Genomic DNA, 25,031 nt, shown 5'->3' with positions numbered 1-25,031 from the left:
ATGTGATATCACTTATATGTGGAATCTAAAATACAACACAAATGAACATATCTATGAAACAGAAACAGACTCACAGACATAGAGAACACACTTGTGGTTGCCAAGGGGTGGGGGAGCAGGAAGGATTAGGAATCTAGGATTAGCTGATGCAAACTATTATACATAAAATGGATAAACAACAAGGTCCTACTGTATAGCACAGAAAACTATATTCAATATCCTGTGATAAACCATAATGAAAAAGAATATACGTATGTGTAACTGAGTCACTGTGATGTACAGCAGAAATTAAACACAACATTGTAAATCTAAAAATATATATATATGCTCATTCCTCTTCCTCCAGGCAGTTCAATTTGACTGTACTTTGTCCACCTCAATAGCTGGCATCTCATGTTAAAACGTCCTTGTACATTTCCACAGTGAGAAGCTTACTTGTGTCACTTCATACAAGCTCTCCTCTTTAGTGTGTAAAAAATACTCGGGAGCAAAGTCGTCCCTAAAGCCAAGTCTCCACAGAGTGTTCTCTCTGATCCTTTGAACAGAAGAAAAAACTGAGATTATCTGCAATGGTCATTTAATATCAGTGTAGATGGTAAGGGATATGCACGTTGGGATGAGACACAGAAAAGGGTTAGAACTGAAAGAGGAAGTTCTGACCCACTCAAGGACAGAGCTCTTCCTCCCAGCCTTTCAGAGAGCTCGAGGAGTTTAGTATACTACACTGTGAGTAAGGATTAAGACCAAAGACCGCAATCACACCCTTTGAATCATAGCTGTTCTCTGTTTATCCTTAGGTTAGCAAACTCATTTCATCCCATAGCTTCAGCCATTCTAGACTAATATTCTATTGGCTTTAATTTTTAAATGAAAGGACTTTAGGTATTATTAAAGGCAGCCCTCTGAACCTGGGTGACCCACTGGCAGTCATTATATAGCAGTACTCCCTACAGAAGGGGATTTTAAAAAGTCTGTTCCTCTCTGGGAGTGCCACATGTTCCACATGCATGGGCGCACACACACACACACAAACACACACACACAAGCACACAGAAGCAAGCAAAGTCGGTATGGAAGAAAAACTGAAGTAGGATGTTTTAAAACAAACAGTACTCAACTCCTGGCTTATGTGAGAGAAGGTACCCCAGCACCTGGAGGCTGTCAGCCTCTGGAGAAGTATGAATGAGGGCCAGAGTTGACACTCAGACGGGAGACCTGGCCAGCAGGCAGCAGCTGGGACCTGGCCAGGGGAGCCAGCTCGTGCTGACACAACCACAGGTACTGTTTCCTGAACATCAGCCGGTAGTTCACTGTGGGCACTGAAGGCCCTCTCACCCTGGGTATCTGTAATCCACCAGCCATGCCTCCTCTTTCACTCCATTACAGAACGCCTTCTTTCTTCGTGCACTAGTGGCCCATTCGTTACTGCACTTCATTCTTTCGGATTCTAAGCATTTCTCCAATTTTCTGAGGCCACATAAAATGCCAATCACATGTCTTACCACATACTAAAAGTAACTTTTGGACATCATTGAATATGAAGCTGAATCACTATTCAAGATGTTAACATGACTTCAGGACACCTGGGACACACCTCTGGGACCCCAGTTATCTTGGGGTGGCAGAGTCTGGAGCTGTGGTTGTCAGCCAGGGATGATACTGTTCCCCAGAGAGCATCTGGAAATCTCTGGAGACCGTTTTCATTGTCACCCTCGGAGGGACAGGGGTTTTACTAGTATTAAGTGGATAGAGACCAGGGATGCTTTATATAGAGGACAGCCTCTCACAAATGTGAGAGGCCCCAAATGTTAATATAAGCACGGTTAAAAAATAAAAAAAAAAAGTCTAAAGTCTTCACTTGTTCTTGAAATAACCCATACCCACTTTCCAGTAACCCATCTCCACATTTTGATGGAAAGGCCAACCTAAATATAAAAACATGGTTAATTACAATAAGAATACTTTGACAGTTTTTACTGGGAGGGCATTTATATCTTTTTAAACAACCAAATCTGCCACTAGACACTCCCCCAAAGAACACTTACTGGCATTGCATCAGTCATCTCATTCTTCCCTCGTGCTAGAAAACAAGACGTGCACTTATGATCCTCAGTTTTGGAATAATCACTGCCATTGGGCTGGCAAATACAAGCATCCAACAGAAGCACCACATACAAGTGCCCTCACAGAAGCACAAGCAAGTAATATGGCTGTGTTTACGGACCTCCACCTTAAACAGAGCCGGCGTTGAGCGGCTGTGTCTCTACCACCCCCATGAGCCACGAGAAAGGCCATGAGTATGTAAGAATTGAGGGTTAGGGAATGGGGGCTTCTGAAACACCCACCTTTTCTGCAAGTATACAAACAATAAGAAAGGTGCACTGGGACTTCCCCGGCGGTCCTGTGGTTAGGTCTCTGCACTTCTACTGCAGGGGGTTTGGGTTCAATCCCTGGTCAGGGCACTAAGATCCCACATGCCTTGCAGCACAGCCAAAAAAAAAAAGAAAGGTGCACTAGAGGCTAGAAATGATCATCTCACTTGGACATACATCTCTATTTCATTACCAACAAGATGCTAATTCATTACCATGACTCCACGAGGAAGGGAAAGATTCAAACATATGCAGAATATATTTCAAGGACTTCATCCTTACTCATCACCTTGGCCATACAGGTGCTCAGAGAGCATGTATTTTGACTGAATGAACAGATTTGTTGAATCATCTTCCGTGGTGTCAACAGTATTTTTGGAGCATCTGGGTGGTCATGTATAAATGCTTTCCAAGTGCATTTATAGTTGGGCAGGACATTGCAACTTCGGTCTTCTGTTAGCCAATAAGGCTCACTTTTCTTTTAAAAGAAGCACTTGAACAGTCAGATGACATTACTTTCCAGTCCTTTTTACTCTGCATTCCAGTTGGGTATGCTACAAACAATTTGTGAGCAGAAACCACATATGTATGCAGGCAGCCGGCGGCTTGTGGGGAAGGGTTTAAGGCAAGCAGGGAATTTTGTGTGGAAATCAATTCTTTGCGGAAGTCAATGTATTATGGACATTCAAGCAAGAGAAATTCCAGAGAGAAATTAACTGCCCAAGTAAGCCAGTTCCTTGTGGTGTGCATCTGTAGTCACTAAAAAAAAAGTGAGTTAACCCTTCAGGCAGCTCTTAAATATACATTAGCTATTGAGTGGAGAGAGCTAGAGAGCTGAAATCGGCCTTTAAACACAGAATTCCTTACAAAATTGATTCACAAACCAGAACAAATTCCCCTCAAATTAAATGGATGTTTTCAAAGGGCTGGTCTTCAGGGGGTTTCTGTTGGCTGTTCTAAACAGGGGTCTGGTCATGGGAAATGTCCAATGCCCACAGACACATGGGATATTCTGGAGCTCTGGGAGTGAACAGTCTCTCGCTGATGGAGAGCAAAGACCTTCCAGCCTGAGGTCAACATAGGTTATGTCTCCTGGAAAGACGAAGCCTCTGGACAGATAAGAAACACCCATAAAGGAGTCAGAGACTCAGATGCTGGAGTGCAGTGGGGAGACAGCCTGGAAATGAAGTGCTCCGGACACTGCAAGGTGATGCATGCAAAGCCTATCTAAGGAGTATACAAAGGATTTTCCAAGTTCCTTGTACATTCAGATGGGAATATCATGTTGAGTCCTCACTAGCAAGAAGGCACAAAGCTCAGGTTTTGCTTCTCAGAAAAATTGCCCTGGACCTGGCTCAGCAGCAGCCTGGGCAGGGAGGCAGGCAGACCACTTGTGGCTATGAAAACTAAAAAGGAATATCGCACTTGAAATCCCCTCATACCAAGCAGGGTTGAGGGTGAGTGAACTGTAAAGATGGCTTCCTGGGAGCCCAGGTGAATTCCATGCACTGGGCAGAGCATTTGGTCCTAGGCTCTGTGTCTGAGCATTCCAGGAACAATGTACAACCACAAATAACTACAGAGACTTAATTAAGGATCAGCTCCGTTTCTTCCTGCCTACCTGCCAGGCCAGAGATTTTAAGGTCAACTTCTGTATGTAGGAGAGAGGGTTTAGGCTATCTGGATTGGTTGCCCAGCCACTAGGATTAGGTCACCTTCAAGTCTAAATAAGGGCTTTCATTTACATAACAGTCTTGTCCCAATGTCCATTTCCAGGTTTTGCCATTGCTCTATGGCGATGGTTATGGTTATGTTACCATTGGGGGAAGCTGGCGGGAGGACACACAGGAACTCTCTGTTCTATTTTTGCAACTTCTGAGCCTAAAATTATTTCAAAATTAAAAGTTTAAAAGAGAAATAGCCTAATGAATCACAGTAATACAGTGGCTTTAAAAAAATGTTTTGCCAAACTGAAAGGAAACTGAAAAGCAAGGTGGGTAAAGGGGTCACAAAAACTGAGCACATGCAAGGCTTGGCTCGATCCTCTTAAGGGGCAGTCAGCTCTGAACCACTCACAGAGCAGAACATAAACGCCATGCCCCGTGAGACAGTTCCTCACAATATAAGGGATATCTCTCTCTTGAGCATCAGAACACCACTGGAAGAGGATAGGTTTCTGACACACACACACACACACACACACCCCTCACTACCACTGCCACCCTTATCATTGTTGTTGTAGCCTCCTTACTATCACTCTGGAATTAAAATACATTTCTAAAATATATTTTTCAAAGCACTCTGTGTATCATCCACATAGGACACACCTAATAAACACTAGCTTACTTTTTGCCCACTGACTGAAATGACCTTCGTTGGCACTAAGAGAAGTTCCTAATTTTTAGGTTCTGACACATACTACCAGTCACACCTATGTCCTTGGTTGTGGCACACTCCAGACAATAGACTATGAAAGAGACAGCACAGTGGAACCCCAGTGGCGCAGCTGCAAAATTGGAGAGGACTGTGCAAAATTTAACACTGAGAGGTGAATTCCACAGGATCTAAATGCTGACACAGATGAAACATCTTACTTGTCAGTCATCAAAATGATTGCGGGATCTTGGAATCTATTCTTTATTTTCCTTTTTCTTCCCCCTATTCTTTGATTATGGAATTATACCTACAGCCATTCATTAATTCATTATATTTCATTAATTTCATTAATGAAATATTTCATTAATTCATTAATTCTTACTAAGAATTTTTTTTTTTTTTTATATTTTACATTAATTCTTACTAAGCAACTATTACGTTTCAGATGCTGTGCTAAGGTCTAAAAGTTAACAAGCGAATGAAAAGAGAACTACAGAATTTTAAGATCAACGAAGATGAAAATATCAGGAATTTACCTAATGAATATACTTAATGAATTTACATTACCAGCTTAAACTAAAATCTCATTCTCCAAACACATGCATTGTATTATTTTTCAATTTTGTAAAGTGGATATAAGAGGAAGAAAGTAAATGGATGGAAAGGGAAGGCATCTAACAGAGAACAAACAATTTGTTTTGGGCTCAAATTTTTCATTGCTTTCTAGGCACTGTTCTGCAGGTCAGTCTGCAAAGACTCAAGTGACCTGTAAGTTTGTAGGTGGCTCTCTGGTTCTCTGCACCTATATAGCCAGCTCATTTCTTTTGTTTTGTTTTGCTTGTTTGTTTTGTGTTAGTTTCAGGTATACAGCAAAGTGATTCCGTTATATATACATTATATATATATATGTATGTGTATATATATATACATATATATATGTTCTTTTTCAGATTCTTTTCCATTATATGTTATTGCAAGATACTGAATATAGTTCTCTGTGCTATACAATAGGTCCTTGCTGTTTATTCACTTTATATATAGTAGCTGGTATCTGTTAATCCCAAACTCCTAATTTACCCCGCTCCCCCATTTCCCCCTTGGTAACCATAAGCTTGTTTTCTGTTTGGGAGTCTGTTTCTGTTTTGTAAGTAAGCTCTTCTGTATCATTTTTTTTAGATTCCACATATAAGTGATATCATATGGTATTTGTCTCTTTCTTTGACTTACTTCACCTTAGTATGATAATCTCTAGGTCCATCCTTGTTGCTGCAAATGGTACTGTTTCATTCTTTTTATGGCTGAGTAATATTCCATTATATATATTACATATATATATATATATGTAATATATATATATATACCACATCTTGTTTATCCATTCATCTGTTGATAGACACTTAGGTCACTTCCATGTCTTGGAAGCATTGCAAATAGTGCTGCTATGAACACTGGGGTGTACGTATCTTTTCAAACTAGATTATATGCCCAGGAGTGGGATTGCTGGGTCATATGGTAACTCTATTTTTAGTTTTTTAAGGAGCCTACATACTGTTCTCTGTGGTAACTGCTCGTCAGCTCATGTCTTACTAGTCAAGTAGTGGCCAGAACACCCACCCAGGAGGCAATGAGCTACCCAGTGAAGCAAAGCCAGGCAGCACCTCTGACACTCAACGTGGGATTTAGATGCATTCCAGCCTCCCGAAGGAAAATGACCTGGGCAACCCTGAGGGTCTCCTACTTCAGAGTAGTCAAGATTATGTTACCCAAGAAACTAGGCAAAAACATAACTCTTTAGTCCCCAAAGCTTGCTGGCATAATTGTGCAGCAAGCCCTGTGGTCACCAACAAGTTAAACGTCACTCTCATTGTTCTGCGTCTACAGGCTGGTTTCCTTCAATCCATGCACTGCTGCCTCCTGTCCTCACTGGCACATTAGCTGCCCCCGTTAGGCACCGAAAATAGTGTGTAAGCACTGTGCTTGGAATAAAGGTAATTCAGAGTCTGGCGGAGGGTTGAGGAGATAGCCATGACTTTTATTAGGGGTTATTCAGCTGGAGGTAATTAAAAACAGATGATCAGAGAGGGAGAAGTTCCTTCTCTCCGGTCCTCAGAAACTTGGCAGAACTGTCATGACACAGTAGGTACTCAGAGCCAAGTCCCGAAGAGTGAGACCCTTAACCCTTCCATAGATGGTCCATGGGACAAAATTATTGGAAAAGGGGAAACTAAATGGCCTTCCCACTACTCTGATGCAATTCCTCATTCACGGATCTATGGTTAAACTACCAGAAAAATTAATTTCTTAAAGTGTTTAGAGAGAAATTTACCAAGAAGAAGTAATGTTAAGTTGTATTAAATAATGGGATGAAAAACCAAGGCCATCAGAGTGTATAGCTGACCCTTGAACAATGCAGGGGTTGGGAGTGCCAACCCTCTACACAGTCAAACATCCGCATATAATTTATAGTCCACCTTCCATATACATGATCCCTCGGTGTCCATGGTTCCATGTTCAAGGATTCAGCTAACTGTGGATAGTGTGGTAGTGTAATATTTACTATTGAAAGAAATCCAAGTGTAAGTGGACCCATGCAGTTCAAACCCGTGTTGTTCAAGGGTCAAATGTAATTCATTCATCCTGGAATGTAATGTGATCTCACACACCTCGTGACTCTGCTGACCCTCAGTTTTGAACACCCTTAAAGGGCAACAATATGACCACATTAGTATAGTAACATAGTGAAGATTTATTAAGTCATTATTATTGGAATCGAGACCAAATTCAGCAACCACAGCAGATGGCTCAGGAAGATATTTTAGTTTGCATTAATCTAAATGACCAGAAAATAATCAATATCTACTTTGTTTTGCTTTTTATAAATATTGCTTCAAAGTGTGTTCACAGGAATTCTGAGGGAAGTGACAGCATTTATCCTAAAGCACTGTTTAACCCAAAATCATAAGGTAGTTTCCTGTTACCACTGTGCAGCTAGTAGATGCTGCATTCCACCCCACTGATGCTGCCACTCTGGATAACTTCCGGAGTGAATTTCTGACCATCCTGGAAGCTGAAGATCTTACCTCTACAACATTGGTGGGATCGCGGATGTAGATACCAGACTGTGTCATCATTTCAGTACTGGAGAGTCCCTCGGCGCCAGAAACACTGATGATCACATTGTTTCTTATTATATTCCCCTGTTCTGACCAGTCTAATTTAAGAAAAGGGGATTCACCAACATAATTAAAATGTACTCAACTCAACGTTCTTATTTCTACTAATACACGTTATAGTTCTCTTCATGCATATACGTATATGTATATATATAAACATCTAGTGTGTTCAACAAATTTAAGATATCTAACATACTGCCAGCAGGCTTGTCTATAAAATGTATGACGACTTAAATGGATGGTAACAGTTTTAAAACCAATTTACATATTTACCATTTTCTCTTCCAGGAATAACCTCCCAAGGGATATACCTTATCTCGGGGGGTGTACCTGAGAACAAAAGATCATGTTAGCTCAGCACATTTCATGCCACCCAGGAAAATGAGAGATGCTGAAATACTATTTCTTTTTCTTGGTGTGGCTTGTTTTGATTTTGTGTTGTGTTTTTATCTATGAACCAGACAAACAGATTCAGATTATGTGAACTTTTTAGTTCTAGACTATCATGAATCAGAAGCTCATTTTAAATTAAAAAAATAATAACAAAGAGATAGATTTACCGTTTTACTTCTTAGGAAGAGTCTGACTGTCTTCGTAGTTAAATGTCACACACCCCTGTGTCAGGTCCAGCCCCATCCTTAGCTATTTGAATTGGCCACCAGCCATCTGCATGCCCTTCTCTTCCCCTGGAAGAGCAGGAATGTCCTGGAGGAACAGGCTGGACAAGACCTGAGACCCTCACAGTCAAACCAGAGTTTTGAAATAGAAGAGAATAAAAGAGCACGGGCCATGCTACACAGAGATCAGCCACTTATGTGGTATCCACACAGAGCAACCCACAGACCCCCTTTCTTCTAGGTCTTTAGGTGTCTGGGCTTCCCATGTCACTTCATGAGTCTGAGTTTGCAAACTCATCTTGCATGGATGTACATTATCTAAAATGCACTGACAGATATTCTAATTCCATCACCTGTAATGCAGTCAAGAGCCTCCAATTCATGATATCCAAGTTCTCAAGGCCAAATTCCTCCTGCAGGTTTTCTTCCTTGCCTAGTTAATTCCATATAATTGTTTCCTCCTAAAATAATATTGTTAGGGTACCTCCCTGAATTTCTGCTCCAGGTTTCAAAAAACTTTTCCCTTACAGCAACAAAAGTAAGAATAAGCAAAGTCAATCCTCCACATGTTAGTCTGACTGCCCTGTAGCTGTCCTTTTCCAATCAAAAGATTTTCCTTCACCTGATGACTTCTATTGTCCTTAGCCCTTTGCCTTTTCGAGCTTGAGTTAGTTTACATGATCCATAATTTCCCACTAAACAGTTTCCCTCTCGGTGTTAGAACCTTTCTAGCGTTTATCTTAACAGATCATTCCTAAATGAAACATACACATTTTCTCACTGATGATATCACAGAATTTATTTAAATAGAAAACACTATCTAACAAGTACAGTTAGAGTCTTACTTTCTGTGAAAACCTCTGATTTGCTTTTTTATTCCGATATAACCAAAGACCCGTTGTTCATTAATACATTCACTTCTTTCAACAAATATAACTCCAAATGCACTAGTTAAGGTGCTAAGTGTGAAGGGGACAATGTTCACATGAAATCTGGCGGTAAAACACATGATCAGAAACATGATATATAATTTTTAAATCAATAAGTAATGATTGTTGGTAAAAGAGTTCAGACAGATGGACTTGCCTTGGGAGTGTGGGGGAGACACTCTTACAGGAGGAGAATGAGTCGTATGAGCAGAAGGAAAGAGCCGTGCAAAGGCCCTGATGCAGGAGAAAGTGTGGTCTTTGCAAAGAATTAAAATAAAATAGGTCTGTGCAGTTAGAGTACACAAGGAGAGGACAATAGCAGGATAAGTGTACCAAGGTTAATAAAGGCAAAATCACTAAGGGAGTCTTTTAAGCCACAGTAAGGATTTTGGATTGTATTCTAAGAGAAATAAGAAGTTTTTAAAGGGCTTTAAGGAGAGGAGTGACATGATGCAATCTGAGATTGTTAAGGATAATTCTAGGCATCGCAAGGGGAATGAACTTTAGGAAACAAAAGTGGATACAAGTGACCATTTAGAAGATTCTTGAAACACGGGCTCCTTCAGCAAGCCACAAGAGCAGCAAAGAATAGAATTCAACATTTTTAACTCCTTGTTCAACATCCAGGTTTGACACTCCATGAGACTGCACAAAAACCTATTTATGTGACTTTGAATTATTGTTAAAATTACTGACAATAAATTTTAAAATCTCCCATTATATATTTATTAACCTGAACTGAAATGCCATCTTTAAAAATCAGTTTCCTCAGAAACAGACTCAGAGACAGAGAACAGACTTGTGGTTGCCAAGGAAGGGGTGGAGGAAGGAAGGATTGGGAGTTTGGGATTAGCAGATGCAAACTATTATATAGGATGGATAAACAACAAGGTCCTACTGTATAGCACAGGGAATTATATTCAATATCCTGTGCGAAACCATAATGGAAAAGAATATGAATATATATATATATATATATATACACACACATATATATATAACTGAGTCATTGCTGTACAGAAGAAATTAACACAATGTTGTAAATCAACTATACCTTAATAAAATTTAAAAAAATAAAAATAAATAAAAAATAAAAATCAGTTTCCTATTGGTAAAGCTTAGTTAGCCAATAAGTAATTACTAAATTTAAAATTAGAATTTTTAACTACGGCCTATTTCTAATGACCAGAGGCTAAAGATTTTACAAATTGGAAATTTAAATTCGGGGATGATTCCTTTTATAAAATGATGTGTCCTCCACCAGAATGCCAAAATTAAACAAGCTTGTTTCACTTACCCACCAGTAGTGTGTGGCCTAAAATATCATAGAACACGTTACTGTCCACCTTCAGGCCCAAGGTCCTGGACATGCTGAGGCCTCTGCTGAAACATCGCCACACTGTACAGCCCTGCATGTAGGAACCTGAACAGCAAAGAGGAAGGTAAAAATTAGATGGGAATCTCGAAGGCTTCTCACATTCTGTTAATCATCTCCAAAGCAAGCTAGAATATAAGTAAGAACATTCTCCCACACAATATATAAAACTCAAGAAATAAGGAGTTGGCAGCATAAATCAAATCAAGGTACCTGGCAGCACAGACCAAGGTACCTCAAAGATACCAAAGATAAGCAGGGTGGAATCCAAGGACCACGTGTAGTAAAGAAAATCACCTGACAAAGAGACAGTATGGCCAAACCACAGAGGAATACGTGGCCATCAAGATTTCCAACTGGCCATCATCTTTGGTATCTACTCTAATCACAATATGGTGGACAGCAGCTCAAAAGATGTTAAGGACGATGTGAAGAGCACTGCTTATGGACCAACACTGATCTCTGAAAACTGCCTCTGGCATGAGGAGAGGTAGTCATTATTTCCTGAGCTATGAAGTAATTTTTTAATTCAAGTATAGTTGATTTACAATGTTGCAGGTATATGGCAAAGTCATTGAATATAACCACCGTTGAATACGGTGGTTTGTGAAACTGAAGGGGAAATACCCTCTACCATATTAAGAGACACTGACATTTTAGGAAAACCGTTACACTGGCTCCATGGCATATTTTATGATCCCCAAATCATACATCATGTATGTGGACTGAATCAATCAATGAATAAATATTTACTGAGTATCAACTATATATTTCAGGAATTGTGCCTGTGCCAGAGACATAAAGATGAATAAAACTAAGTAAATTCTGAACTTGTGTATCTTGAGTCTGATGGAGGAAACTCACATTAAAATAATAAAAATGTATTATTTGGATAGTAAAATTATAAATCCTCAAAAAGGAGTTTTGTATTATTTCCAGGTAGTGAGAGAGATTATATCAATACCAAATGTCTGAAGTATTGGAAAAATGACTTTGGATTATGTAATAATTTGACTTTTAAATTGGAACTCTCAAGAAAATTCTCAACTATGATGTCCCCTAGACACAGAGACTGTAGATTCCTCTCGACCTCAGCTCCCCCAGTACCAGATGCCCTTACATCAGTCACCAATGCCTTAACCCATTCATACCCACTCACGTAGGAAACACTGCCTGTTGCAGACTTTTCCCGACTCCCGACCTCCACCATAACGTCACTCCATCAGAATACGCCTGCCCATCTGAACAACCAGGAAGTACTAATGTGTTTACAGAGCTATCTATTGTGGGTGGAGGTCAGGGCTCGGTAAACTTTTAAAAGCAGCTTGCATGCAAAGATTCCAACACTCTCCAACTCCAGTAACAGGGGACAGCTGGCCATACAGGTCATGGGAGTCTGTAGGGCATGAACCAATAAAGGATTCTTTGGCAAGCATGCCAGAAGTCTCTAACCTCTCCGTTAATGGGTTTCCCCCTCCCAGGAAACACATTTGCATTTTAACAGAGACCTACAGGAGATAATGTATTAATTCAGTGGATTTCAAACTTTTGTTAAGCACCGACCCCTTTTTCAAATAAAACTTAATGTATATAAATAAATAAAAGTGCAGGTACTCTGAAGCAGAGGTTGAGGAGGCAGATTAAGTGAATTTTTGATGGGGGGGGTTGATTATGTTCATTGATAACTCATATGTGACTACTCCCCTCACTTCTACTGGAACTGGCCCACATCAAATATTCCTCAGCATCATAAGCACCATGAGACCAAAGAAACAGAGAGAAGGACACAAAGATACTGACAGTACTAATGAACTAGGGAAAGAGCCATGTGAGGAACCATCCTCCTATAGGGGCATAAAAAGAAATAAATAAGGTGGAAGAGATCTGGAAAATTAGGATAAATAGACATTCTTGGCATGCAGATGATTTGAAATAAGAAAAAAAAAATGCTACAACTGTCTAGCCAGGATCTTGCTTTCAATGACCTCAAGGATTACTTTGTCATTACCTGTTGAAATCCTAGCACCTCTCAAGGCCCACCTGAACCTCCAATATGCCCTGATGTGCTTTGCCAGGCGTCAACCCCCAGAGCACCACCCTACCAAGGAAGGCAAAGCGTGCATATGTGGGTGTTGAGGTGCTGAGGTCTGGGGAGCATAACTGTGAAACGGCGTTGCTGTCCTCATCACTCAGCATCTGTGCCCAAGTTTCTCATCTCTGTATCTCAGATTCTGGCATTGGCATTTTGCCCTGGATGCTCCCACATCCCTCCAACTTTGATCTCAGAGCCTTTATCAGTACATCTGGTCATATTCTTCTTTTCTGATTCTGATCTTTTTTACCTACTTGTTCCCACCTGCCTTGGATGTCTCCTAATTCCTTCCTATCTCTTCAGGTCTGGCCAAGATCTGCACACTCTGCCCGCTCTATATCCCCTGGAAGAGTGCCTGGTTCTCAGCCATTCTCTCCCATTTTCCCAGCAGGAGATTCCTCTGCGTTAGGACATCCTCACGAAGTGCTTTCCGCTAGCCTTGAATGATGATTTACACTTTTCAATGTCAATCTGACTGCAGTCACAAAGCCAGTAAATCGTAGTGGCAGGATTCAGAACACGGAGTTGTGTGGTTCCCTCCACATCTGTTGTACCTATAGTGACATTTCTCAAAGGGTACTCCTTGGACTACTTGTTCCAGCATCAGAAGGTTTGTTAAAAATTCAGATTTCGGGGGCTTCCCTGGTGGCGCAGTGGTTGAGAGTCCTCCTGCCGCCCCGGTCTGGGAAGATCCCGCATGCCGCGGAGTGGCTGGGCCCGTGAGCCATGGCCGCTGAGCCTGCGCATCTGGAGCCTGTGCTCCGCAACGGGAGAGGCCACAGCGGTGAGACGCCCGCGTACCGCAAAAAAAAAAAAAAAAATTCAGATCTCTAGGCCCACTTTATATCAGAATTTGTCTCAGCAGGGTCTCTAAGTGAGAATTTTAATAAGCTCCCCAAGTGACTTTTTAGGCATGTTAAAGTTTGAGAATCACAGATCTAGGGTATAGTTATCCATCTCTGATCCCCACCATGTCCCCACATACCACCTACCAGGACCCCCTGCATGGAGAGCCTAGAATATGGAAGAGGAAGGAAAAATGAGACGTTATGCCTGGGCCTCCTTACCTCTCAGAGCTCCCACCACAGTCAGCGAGCTCACATGCTTACAGAAGGCTTGCCCCAAGTCCCGGAACTGCACTCCCTTCAACTGGACCCAGCTGGGCTCCTTTGGAAAAGACTGAATGACGACTCTGGCCCCCAGATCCCTGGATCCCAGCATCTTCTCACTCTTGAAATACAAACAGTTCTGCAAATCACCTGAAACACAGAACGAAGTCAAGGGGAGCAGAAGTATGTACAATATGCTTCGGGACAAATCTCCCAGTACGAAAAGAAAGGCACTGTTGGCACAAAGGGCAAACCATGATTGTTTATTTCGTTTAGTAATCTTACTTCCCTTTTACTTTGATTCTCCCCTTTGGATTACTAATTAAAACATCCAATAACTAGGACATGATGTTGCCTTCACTCTATTATTTCCAGAAGGCCCCAAATCATTCTCCTTAATTACTGTCACAAAGAGGATGACTAGAACCCACAAACGCAACCTAAATAGATGCTTATTTCAATCCAAAGGATCCCCCGGAGGGAGTGTGCAATCAAATGACCCTCTTGTGGCGGACAATTGGAGGGAAGAGATGTGAGCGCTGAACACAACCACGGCTCTTTTCAGTCTTGAGATGTCCAGTGGGGCTTTCCCGATATTTTGCCGCCTTATGGTTTGGAGGCACAGCAATCACGCCACTGAAGAAATGGCAGAGGGCTCCAGAGGAGTGACTGAGCAGCCCCCCACACCAGGGCCTCCTTCCCAGCAGAGCCCCTAGTGAGAACAGCAAACAGCATGAACATAGCACCACACGCAACTACCAAAGTGTTGTGACCTCAGGGTCCAGACGCTTTGTGTTGACACATGGCATTTGGTGGTGTGGACTGACCTCAGGATGGAGAAGAAATCATCTCCGGAATTAACTCTTTATTATCCAGGTTAATAAACCAAAGAAGAAATGTCACTAATACAAAATGATGGACCATTCAACAGTCATTTGCCACCACCCAAAGGATGAATATATGAGGTGAATAAAGAGGTGTTTTATATTTGTACACTTTGCCACAATTTTGATTATATATGACATTGATCCATAATGTTTTCCAGTGTCCAGGCCTCTTGTTATTGTATCTGGCTACCTTGTTCCCATACTTGAGCCCCACACAAAGAAGAGGTGAGTGACATATTATTTTTTTAATAAGGGTCTATGAATTTTGTTTTATTTTTAGAATTGCTTAGTAATGTTTAAAAGTTGTGGTGTAACTAGGGTTTTTTTCCATTAGGAGACAACAGATTTATACTGGTGTAAACTTAGAAGCATGGTCTCTCTTGCAGCATGATCAAATGCCATGATTTGTACGATATGATCTGAGAATACCTGTATGAGAATTACCGAGAGAGTTTGAATGGACTGCAGGTCCCAATTCAGCAGAATTGTTAAAGTTGGCAGTCACTGGATTCTAACCCACTGGATGCAAACATTTTTTTCAGAATGACACATGTATGAGCTAGATGACTAGAGGGGTGGAGAGTGGGATCCAGGTCCCTCTTACCCAACCACATCCCAACATTACACCCACAGGCGTCTATACATAGGCATGACTCGAATCTTTAACCCCAGCCTTGACATTTCTTCCAGGCTCCAGACACTACCAGACATCTCTAATCACAGGCTGGCCTGGCATCTCAGCCCCGACATGTACAAAATTAAACTCATGATCTCCACCCTCCCACCCCCAAAACCTGTTCCTCTTCCCATCTCAATAAATAGCCCCCTCATCCATCCAGAGCTCATGCCTGGGAGTCATCCTTGACACCCACGCCATCCTGGACCAAAGTTGACAAATGATGTCTTCACGACATGTGAAAGCCTCATAATCCACAGCCTGGGAAACCAAAACATAACCTACTAAACTAACCATCCCTGAAATAGATGTTTAATAGGTACAGCAGTGTGATTCAGTGCCTGTTATTCTTCTAGAAGATAAATTGACTTTTTCAACCACTTACTTAAAGTATGTGGTAATTTCAGAAAACAAACTCTAAAAGTGGGGGTGGTGGAGGGAGGGAAGAGCCTTACAGGTCTAACCCATAAGAATGTGCTGCCTGTATCCCTGACCCTGTCATTAATCAGTTTTCCTGAGAATTTTAGAAGAGGCCTGGAATCAGTGTCAAGACTTCATTATAACCTCTAACCGGGAAATTTAAATCAACTCTCCAGATTTCATTATTTAACAGGAATATTTTTCCCCAGAAAAAGAATTGCTTTCTCAAGCAGATGCTTTTGTCTACCTCTTTCACAAGAGGGTTGAAGGCAGGAGGGGAAATGATGACTTATCAAGAGCACTGTGAAAACTACAGAATATTAGGAACATGCACTTGAAAGAAGTCAACCACACCACTTATCATTGGACAGTAAGAACGTTCTTTTTCACCCACTGGACTTCCCAACAAAATGCTTCTCTACCTTGTGAAGCGTTGGCCCTCTGGCATGAAGCAAGGAGCTGCACCCTCTCATCAGTGAGATTTCCCTGTATGGTAACACTCCTGCTGAGGAGAACCACCATGACCTTTAAAACATGGAGCTCTCCAGCCACCCAGTTCTCTGTGGAGTTGTGAGAATATCTGAAACAAAGAAAAAGAAAATGACACATCTGAAGGTATCACCCAAAATCTTTGTTGTTGCTGTTGTTGCATTATTTTTTTAAACATCTTTATAGGATTATAATTGCTTTACAATGGTGTGTTAGTTCCTGCTGTATAACAAAGTGAATCAGCTATATGTATACATATATCCCCATGTCCCCTCCCTTTTGCGTCTCCCTTCCACCCTCCCTATCCCACCCCTCTAGGTGGTCACAAAGCACCGAGCTGATCTCCCTGTGCTATGCGGCTGCTTCCCACTAGCTATCTATTTTACATTTGGTCGTGTATATATGTCAATGCTACTCCCTCACTTCGTCCCAGCTTCCCCTTCCCCTTCCCTGTGTCCTCAAGTCCATTCTCTACGTCTGCGTCTTTGTTCCTGTCCTACCCCTAGGTTCATCAGAACCTTTTTTTTTTAGATTCCATATATATGTGTTAGCATACAGTATTTGTTTTTCTCTTTCTGACTTACTTCGTTCTGCATGACAGACTCTAGGTCTATCCACCTCACTAAAAATAACTCAGTTTCGTTTCTTTTTGTGGCTGAGTAATATTCCATTGTATATATGTGCCACATCTTCTTTATCCATTCATCTGTTGATGGACACTTAGGTTGCTTCCATGTCCTGGCTATTGTAAATAGAGCTGCAATGAACATTGTAGTACATGACTCTTTTTGAATTATGGTTTTCTCTGGGTATATGCCCAGTAGTGGGATTGCTGGGTCATATGGTAGTTCTATTTTTAGTTTTTTAAGGAACCTCCATACTGTTCTCTGTAGTGGCTGTATCAATTTACATTCCCACCAACAGTGCAAGAGGATTCCCTTTTCTCCACACCCTCTCCAGCATTTATTGTTTGTAGAGTTTTTGATGATGGCCATTCTGACCGGTATCATTCCAAATCTTATTAGGAATAGTAAGCCACTAAATTAGCCTAATTCTCCATCTGGGGCTCTATTTCTTTAGAAAACTCAGATAAAGAAGAGTGAACTATCATCACAAGTATGTGAAAATTAGGAACTATGCTGACTATTGCACTGACCATCTACTGCAAGACGAAAGTTCTAGAGTCTTACCAGAGAAACTTATTTAAGAAGTCTTAATCTTCCAAATGTTTCATGCTTTGCAATCTTGTCAAAATGTCTACTATTATTTAATGTAAAAATGCATTATTGAAAGACAAAAAAATGTCAGACACCAACACAGTGAAGACCTCATCTTCTTCCATCTAAAAGGAGCCAAGGTGACATGCAGTACCTCAAGGGTGACCTCAGATGGAGGTCTGTATTCTGCACAGTCTCCACAATGACAGTCTCTTCCAAGGGCTTGGCACCTTCTGCACCCATCCCACTGATGACAATGACTTCATCCCCCGCGTGCCAGCCCACAGCATCTTCCAGAGCCAACACCGTGTCACCGGCATAGGCAGCTGCTCGAAGATGGGTGACCACTACTTCTGGGAGTGAACCTAAAGCAAATCCGAGGGAAACCTGCCTTTAGACATTTTTAAAACTTATTATGAACGTGATGTTATTCAGCCAAAAAAAGCCTGTGAAAGAAGAATCTGGGAAAGCAAGTTCAGGCTCAATAGGCACCATGCCTTCACTTTTTTGGATATTGGGTTTTTTTGTCTGTCACACGGGGACAATAAAAGTAATCCAGGATAGAGAATGATACGGGGTGAAAAGCACAGGAATTGGAGTCAGACTAACTTTACAGCTGAATCACACTCTTGCCATAGTCTAACTATGTTTCTTTGGGTGATATACTTAAAGGTGGGTCTCAGTTTCCTCAGTTACAAAGCAGAAGCAGCAAAGCCTTCCCTCCTGGGGGTTTAGGACGATTCAATGAGAAAATATCTGTGAAACAACTAGTGTGGACCTTGCCACATAACAGACCCTCAATATATTTTAGTCTGCTCTCTTCCCTCCTTGCATCACACTGTTTTGAGGATGAAATTTGTCACCTCTTTCTTCCAAGTAGACTCTCCAGGATAGAAGTTCACCATGTATTTCTAAACTGAAGACTTCAACTCACTGTACAAATAGTAATAGTAGAGTTAAGTGTCAAAATTACCCTCAGAATGGTTGTCCCAAGTCTCAGGGTATTAAGTGATCCCCTTATACTGTAAGACAAGGTGTATCCAGGACAGGATGGCTCAGCAAAGCTGAACAAGGGGGAACGTGTGACTCTAGATACCTTGGTTTGTTTTAGGCTCCAGTGCAGCCGTCTGATCCTCCCCAAACCAGTACGCTGCTCCTTAACCAGTCTCGTAGTTTACTCTGGCCTTTTCCAGCAAGGGTCAAGGCAAAGATTTTTTTCCAGCCATTACCTGAAGCAATACCTCAGAAAACACAAGGCTTACTCCCAACTCCTCCTTTCCTCAGCACATTTCCTTCCTCCTTCGCAATAGATCATAATTTACCTCTAGCCCACAGCAACTTCCTGTCCTCCGTTGTTGCACTAAAGTAATAATACTTGAATCTCTAACTACAGAGGTGAGCAACAATAAATCATTTTCAAATTATTTTAAACTTCCCTCTTTATTTATTTGTCTATGTTGGGTGGCGGGGGCATTGTACCAGTAATGTTGTTCTAGGCTTAGGAAGGTCTCCGGGTTAATGATGTAATTTCCGAAGTTTACTTGGGCAATAATTTTATCTTAAAAAAAATTCCCAGAGTTCAAAATGTCTAATTATAGAGCAAGTGAAAATTAAGACATAAATCATCCCAAAAAGAAAATAATTTTATTTTTTTTCCTGGTTTGTATGTTTTAACCTTTGGGAACAATAAATGAAATAAAGTCTATTTTGATGTATATGCATATATATGTGAATTTCTATGATCTGTTCTTGAATGTCTGCACAGAAAAATCTCTAATATGCATAGAAAATGTTTGTCAAGGACAAAATTCTATTAAACGCTGTGATCAATGGTTCATCATACTCAGTCAATACTCAACAAACCCCTGCTGTGCACCTATCAACAAGCAGCTACATGTGGCAGAACCAAGAATAGGCACAACAAAGATATTTTTTAGCTAATCATTCTTATAAATAATAGTCAAGTCAGAATGAATGGAAAAAAATCACAGAGGATCTTTGAAGTGAATTTTTAACTATTAACATAAACTTAAGACCTTTCAAATGTTGACAGAGCCTCTAGAAAGCAGTAAAATTATCTCATAATTCATTCGCTCTCATTGCAAAAACAACACACCTCTACATGTCTGACTAAAACATCAACCTGAGTGTCTGACGCGTGCCAGCTACATAGCAGATACGGATATTTGGATGAGTTACCATCATCTCAAACTGGAGAAGGTCAAAATAAATTTAATAATCACCTGAGCTAGACCCTCTGAAACAGCTTCTATTCTTCTGACCATTATGCATCGTTCTTTTTTAATTACATCCCTTCTTTGTTCATTAACCTGCAGTATCTGCCTACAGTACTCAGTAACAAAGGCACAAATTCCCTTCTTGACTTTCAAGAGTCTCCTTAATCAGACTCCACTGTATGGTCTCTGACTCCTGAATAATCTCTCCATTCCAGGAAGCCTCTTTACTGTACTTCTTCTCATTTAACAGGATCATTCCTACCTCTACTCCTTTGCCTGTTCTATGCGTTCCACTTGGTGCCCAGTTTTCTTCCCCTCATCTGCTCTCCTAAAAACAGCTCAAGCCTCACCTCTTCTGTTGGATGTCAGGGAGCACTTCAGCCCATGCTGATGTCCACTGCCTCCTATAGACGCGACAGTGATGGGGGGGCGGTTCTTATTGAGTAAAAGGTCAGTGTGCATCTGGGACTAGGCACGCCACATGTCTGGCTGGATTGCGGGCCATTTAAGTGAGTTGCTTTGCATGGGAGAAGAAGTTCCACAAAGGAACAGATAGAAAAGGATGACAGAGATGGTACGGGGTCTGTCTCAGACATGGGCTCTCTCTCATGGACCCGTGACTGAACCTGAGGAAAGAACCTGCAGGAACTCTCCAGATGGATTTTGTACCTGCTGCTCCTCTGCCTGGGATTCCTTCATCAACTCACTCTGCCTCATTCTTCAGAATGATGTTCAACTTGGTCCTTCAGAGAAACCTCTGAGACCTCCAAACTAGGTCAAACCCTGTGGTTTGACCTCTATTACTGTCATTCTCCATCTCCCCTATTAAACATGGCAGAAGTTATACCTATACTTGCCCACCATCATAGTACCAATGCATATCACAGTGTCTTGTATATAATAAGTGTTCAATAAATATGTACTGATGAAGGAAAATCATGACGGAAACATGGAGAAGCAAGCACCCCAAAGTTTTGGCACCCAGATGGTCAGGTGGGACCCCAAGTGGCAACAGTGGTTGCCTTTGGTTTCATCATGGAGCACAACCCTCCCACACCTGAGGGTTGGACCACCTGGGCAGCAAGGAAAGTCTGCGCCCTTGGCACCCTGTGTTCAGTATTTTCATGGCAGGTACCTGAAACAAGGGCAGCAGGGCAGCCCCCAGCTGCCTTCTTGAAGGGAGCACAATGACCAAGAAAACCAAAATAAGAGGAAAATAGACTAACTGATGAAATTGTCATGAGAACACCTATAACAAGCAGGCAGGGATGTTGGTAAGGGCTGGAGGATCTGTGAGAGTTGGGGGAGGTGAGCAGGAATACTTTTGTTATCACTATTGACATATCCACAGGCTGAGAGTGTTCAGGGAGGCCTGAGGAGACTAGAGTGATGTAACCTATAGTCAGCACCATATATTTCATACTAAGTTATTCTGTAGTTATTACAGTACCTATGTCTCTTGCCCCACCTTGAATGCAGGGCCATTGCCTCACGTCTCCTTTACAAATGTCACAATTTCTAACACAGCATTCAACTGGGTTCATGATTAGCATTCAACTCATAGGGATTTAAATTATTCTGACTATTGCCATACGGACAATCACTTACAAACCCTCATCAGATATATACCTAAATGAGCACATGATATACAGCATGTAAAAAGCTGAAAAACAACACAAACATTATTGAGAATTTAGAATAAATCCAACCTATGCTAAGTAGTGTTACTCTGAAGTAAGAACTGTTGGTTTTCTGGGTTTTGCTTTGTTTTGTTTTCCTTTTGACAGATTGTATAGATTAGGAGGCTAAAATAGGCTAAAATAACGCTTCCAGGGCAAAATCACCCAGTAGGAGATGTCAGTGCCAAGTTCTGAAACTGGCTCTTCTGAATCCAGAACCACAGAACTGGACACCTAATGGAATTCTAGCCTCTGGAAGCAACTGTATATTAACTGTGCCCAATTAGCTTTGATACTCAAAACATTATAGCCTTTACTTTATAAATACTATTTAAAAGCCATACAAGGTGGATCGACTGACTTCTCTGATGAAAACAGCATCGTACACATTTCAAATGTGAGTCATTTCACTTCACAGAACTTTTCAGAAACCCAGCTCAGGTGTCTCCCTTCCTTTCTGTACCACAAATCAAAAAAAAAAAAAAAAAAAAAAAGAAAGAAAAACCATGTAAAAATACAGTTTAAAAAGCTCAGTAATTTACGCATATGCTTACAAGAAAAAAAGATTATGCTCTTGACTAGTAATTTAATACAATGTTTAACCTCTTTGGGCTTTCAACTTTGACCTGTTAACCAACAAACTACTCATTTACTCCCACTAATGATTTCTACTCATAATTGCACTTCCTACAAATTATTGTTCAAGCATTTCAGTGCCATTCATCCATAATTACACAGACCCAGAGAATCATCTTGCCAAATGGTCATGGAGAGAAAGAAAATCATCTTTGTGGGTTAACACACTTTAAAATCACTAATTATCCTCTGTTTGTTTTGTAGGACTTCAATCGTTCAATTTATTCCAAGTGAATAACTGCCAAGACCTTTCCAAATCAGTAAAGGGCAGGGGGAGGGGAAAAGGGGGGTGGGGGAGAGGGAGAGAGGGAGAGGAAGGAAGGCAGAGAGGGGAGGGAGGGAAAGAGGGAGGAAAGAATTATTTCATCAAAATCATGTTCACATCAGAACAGAAATATAAAGAAATTCACAAAAGAACTAGAAATATTTTTCTCAAATACATGTAAATTATTTCCCCTTATTTCTGCATGCAGCTTCACCATTATCCATAGCAAAACAATGAATGCTATCTTTCCTTTTGTGTAGATGAACATCTGTCAAGCACTGGCAAGACAGACGTAAAGGGAACAGAGTCACTGTCCTCCAGGGTCCATGAACAGTACAGGAAATAAACAAAAAAATCACAAATGCACTCTGTTAAGTGTTTAGGCAGAGGGACACCCAGGGTCCGCCAGTGAAGAGACATGGAACACCTCACACAGAGGCAGGGGTTGTTTCTGGGAATGCTTCCCAGAAGACGTGACAACCGAGCTGGGTCTTGAAGGATAAGCCACGGTGGAGCAGAGGACAAAATGGGCAGAGCCCTCCAGGCAAAGGCAACACTGTGTACAATGGTGTTGGCCAACATGACACACTCAAATAACTGCCATAGAGGTGGCACGGCCAGAATGCAGGTGTATGGCAGGGATGGGGACCTGACGAGGGTCAGTGGGAATGCACCTGGAAAGGTGAGCAGGCCCTGCCCTGGAAGGACCCCGCAGGCCCTCCCAAAGAGCTTAGAGTTTACTCCAAAAGTGGTTTGGAAACCACCAAAGAAATATTTCACATGACAACTAAGGAATCATACTGTTGTGAGACCAGCCACATTTTAAGTTCATAAGCTCACATATCAAACTGAGGGGAGAGAATCCTTAGAGAGAAACTGTATATACTGCACACTGGGGAGAACGAGAAAAGTCTGAGTCATGTCCTGAGCTGGGTAGGAGCCAGCCAGGGGGGAAGGAGGGAGCTTGATGTGCTCCAGGGACTGAATGGAGATGGGGGTTTCTGGAGCAGATGAGTAAGAAGCCATGGTGTGGCTGGGACAAATCATGCCGGACCCTCTTGGCCTGCTTTAAAGGAACTGAACCTTATTCAGAATAGTTACTTGATCAAATTTATGGTTTTAAGCGTCACACTGGATGTGGCACGAAGAGTAGATTGCAAGAAAGTGCATAAAAGTTAAGAGGTGTATGTAGAAGCCTTCTGCAGTTTGTAGAAGGCTAATGTAGTAGATCAGACAAGAAGTTTTGGAGGTCTGAATAAGAGTAAGGCAGGGGATCTGGAGAGGAGTACAAAAATTTGAGGTACCTTTTGGGGAATCAAGAGGACTGGGTGATTGGCTCTAAAGGTAAGGGGAAAGAGGTTAATAATGCCTCACAGATCCAGAGCTGATGCAAGTCGGTAGACAACAGGGACATCTTGGGAAAAAGATAACAAATCCATTCAATAAATATTTATTGAGCACCTACTGTGTGCTATGTGCCATGTGCTGTTCTAGGTACTGGGAATACAGTAGTGAGAAACAGTCAAAAATCCCTGCCCTCATGTACTTTATATTCTAGTAGTATTCAGTTTTAGACATACTCGGTTTTAGATGACCATTTTAGACAGGTTACATGTTAGATACTAAAGAGAATATCCAAGTAAAAAGTTGAGTCTGAAGCTCAGAAGAGACGTCTGAGGCTCGATATATAAAGAAATATGTGCATAAAGGTTAACGCTGGGAATAAGTGGGGTTTCTTGAGAGAAAGTACATATTATAAATGAAGAATATTCAAGACCAAGCCCACAGGAACATCGTCATTCAAAGATTGGGCAGATGAAGAGGAATGTAAGGGGATCAGAAGAAGGAAGAAAACCAAAAAATTGAAGGTATGCATTTACCCATAATTAAAATAATGCAGTGGAAGGAAAGTTTTAGTTCTCCATACACCTGCTTGAGGACTCATTCCTCCCCCATCTCCTTGCTCTTTTTTGTAATGTTTAAGCTCTGGGCATCTGCCCAGCATTTCTTGTACTTGAGCCCTGTTTCCCACTGTTCATTTCATCCATCTGCCAATAAAAGGTAGAGTAGCAGGATATGAGCTTTGAGAGGAAAGGGGTGGAGAGAAAACACTGGCTTTCTACTGTTTCTCAGTTCCCCTCCCGCTGCCAGCACCTGGCCCAGATTCTCTGATCATATACTACCCCTAACAACAGCAGAAGGTTATAAGTAACCAGAGGAATTAGGAAAGGGCTGACTACTGCTGCTTACTCCACCTCGCATCTAAGCTGGCTCTCTCTGCTCCCAGAACCCACACTGTGCCAGGCCATCGTGTCACCTCTGGGCCACAGAAGCCACTCTCAGGGCAGAGGGACTTAGCACCCTCTGTCACTAGTACTCAACAGGAAAAGACTGCTATAGTAGAGTCCAAATGGGATGAGAGCCCAGAGAGATGTGCCCCTGACATCTCATGTTGAAAATGGACCTGCTTCCCCACACAATT

General features: G+C 41.5%; 1 protein-coding gene across 1 annotated transcript in view; it reads right to left on the bottom strand.

Annotated features, from left to right (window-relative positions):
• Positions 1-25,031, bottom strand: part of PKHD1 (PKHD1 ciliary IPT domain containing fibrocystin/polyductin) — a 424,868-nt gene that overhangs the window by 229,237 nt on the left and 170,600 nt on the right. The window contains exons 37-42 of the mRNA XM_033864110.1: positions 17,887-18,097; positions 16,449-16,606; positions 14,002-14,193; positions 10,765-10,890; positions 8,195-8,251; positions 7,829-7,959 (exon numbers count right to left, since the gene is read on the bottom strand). Coding sequence (XP_033720001.1) covers positions 7,829-7,959; positions 8,195-8,251; positions 10,765-10,890; positions 14,002-14,193; positions 16,449-16,606; positions 17,887-18,097 — 875 coding nt within the window. The remainder of the gene's footprint in view (positions 1-7,828; positions 7,960-8,194; positions 8,252-10,764; positions 10,891-14,001; positions 14,194-16,448; positions 16,607-17,886; positions 18,098-25,031) is intronic.

This window comes from Tursiops truncatus, chromosome 10, assembly GCF_011762595.2.
Source record: "Tursiops truncatus isolate mTurTru1 chromosome 10, mTurTru1.mat.Y, whole genome shotgun sequence".
Classification (NCBI taxonomy): domain Eukaryota; kingdom Metazoa; phylum Chordata; class Mammalia; order Artiodactyla; family Delphinidae; genus Tursiops; species Tursiops truncatus.
The sequence above is the reverse complement of the archived record's forward strand: the minus strand, read 5'-3'. Positions and strand labels throughout refer to the sequence as shown.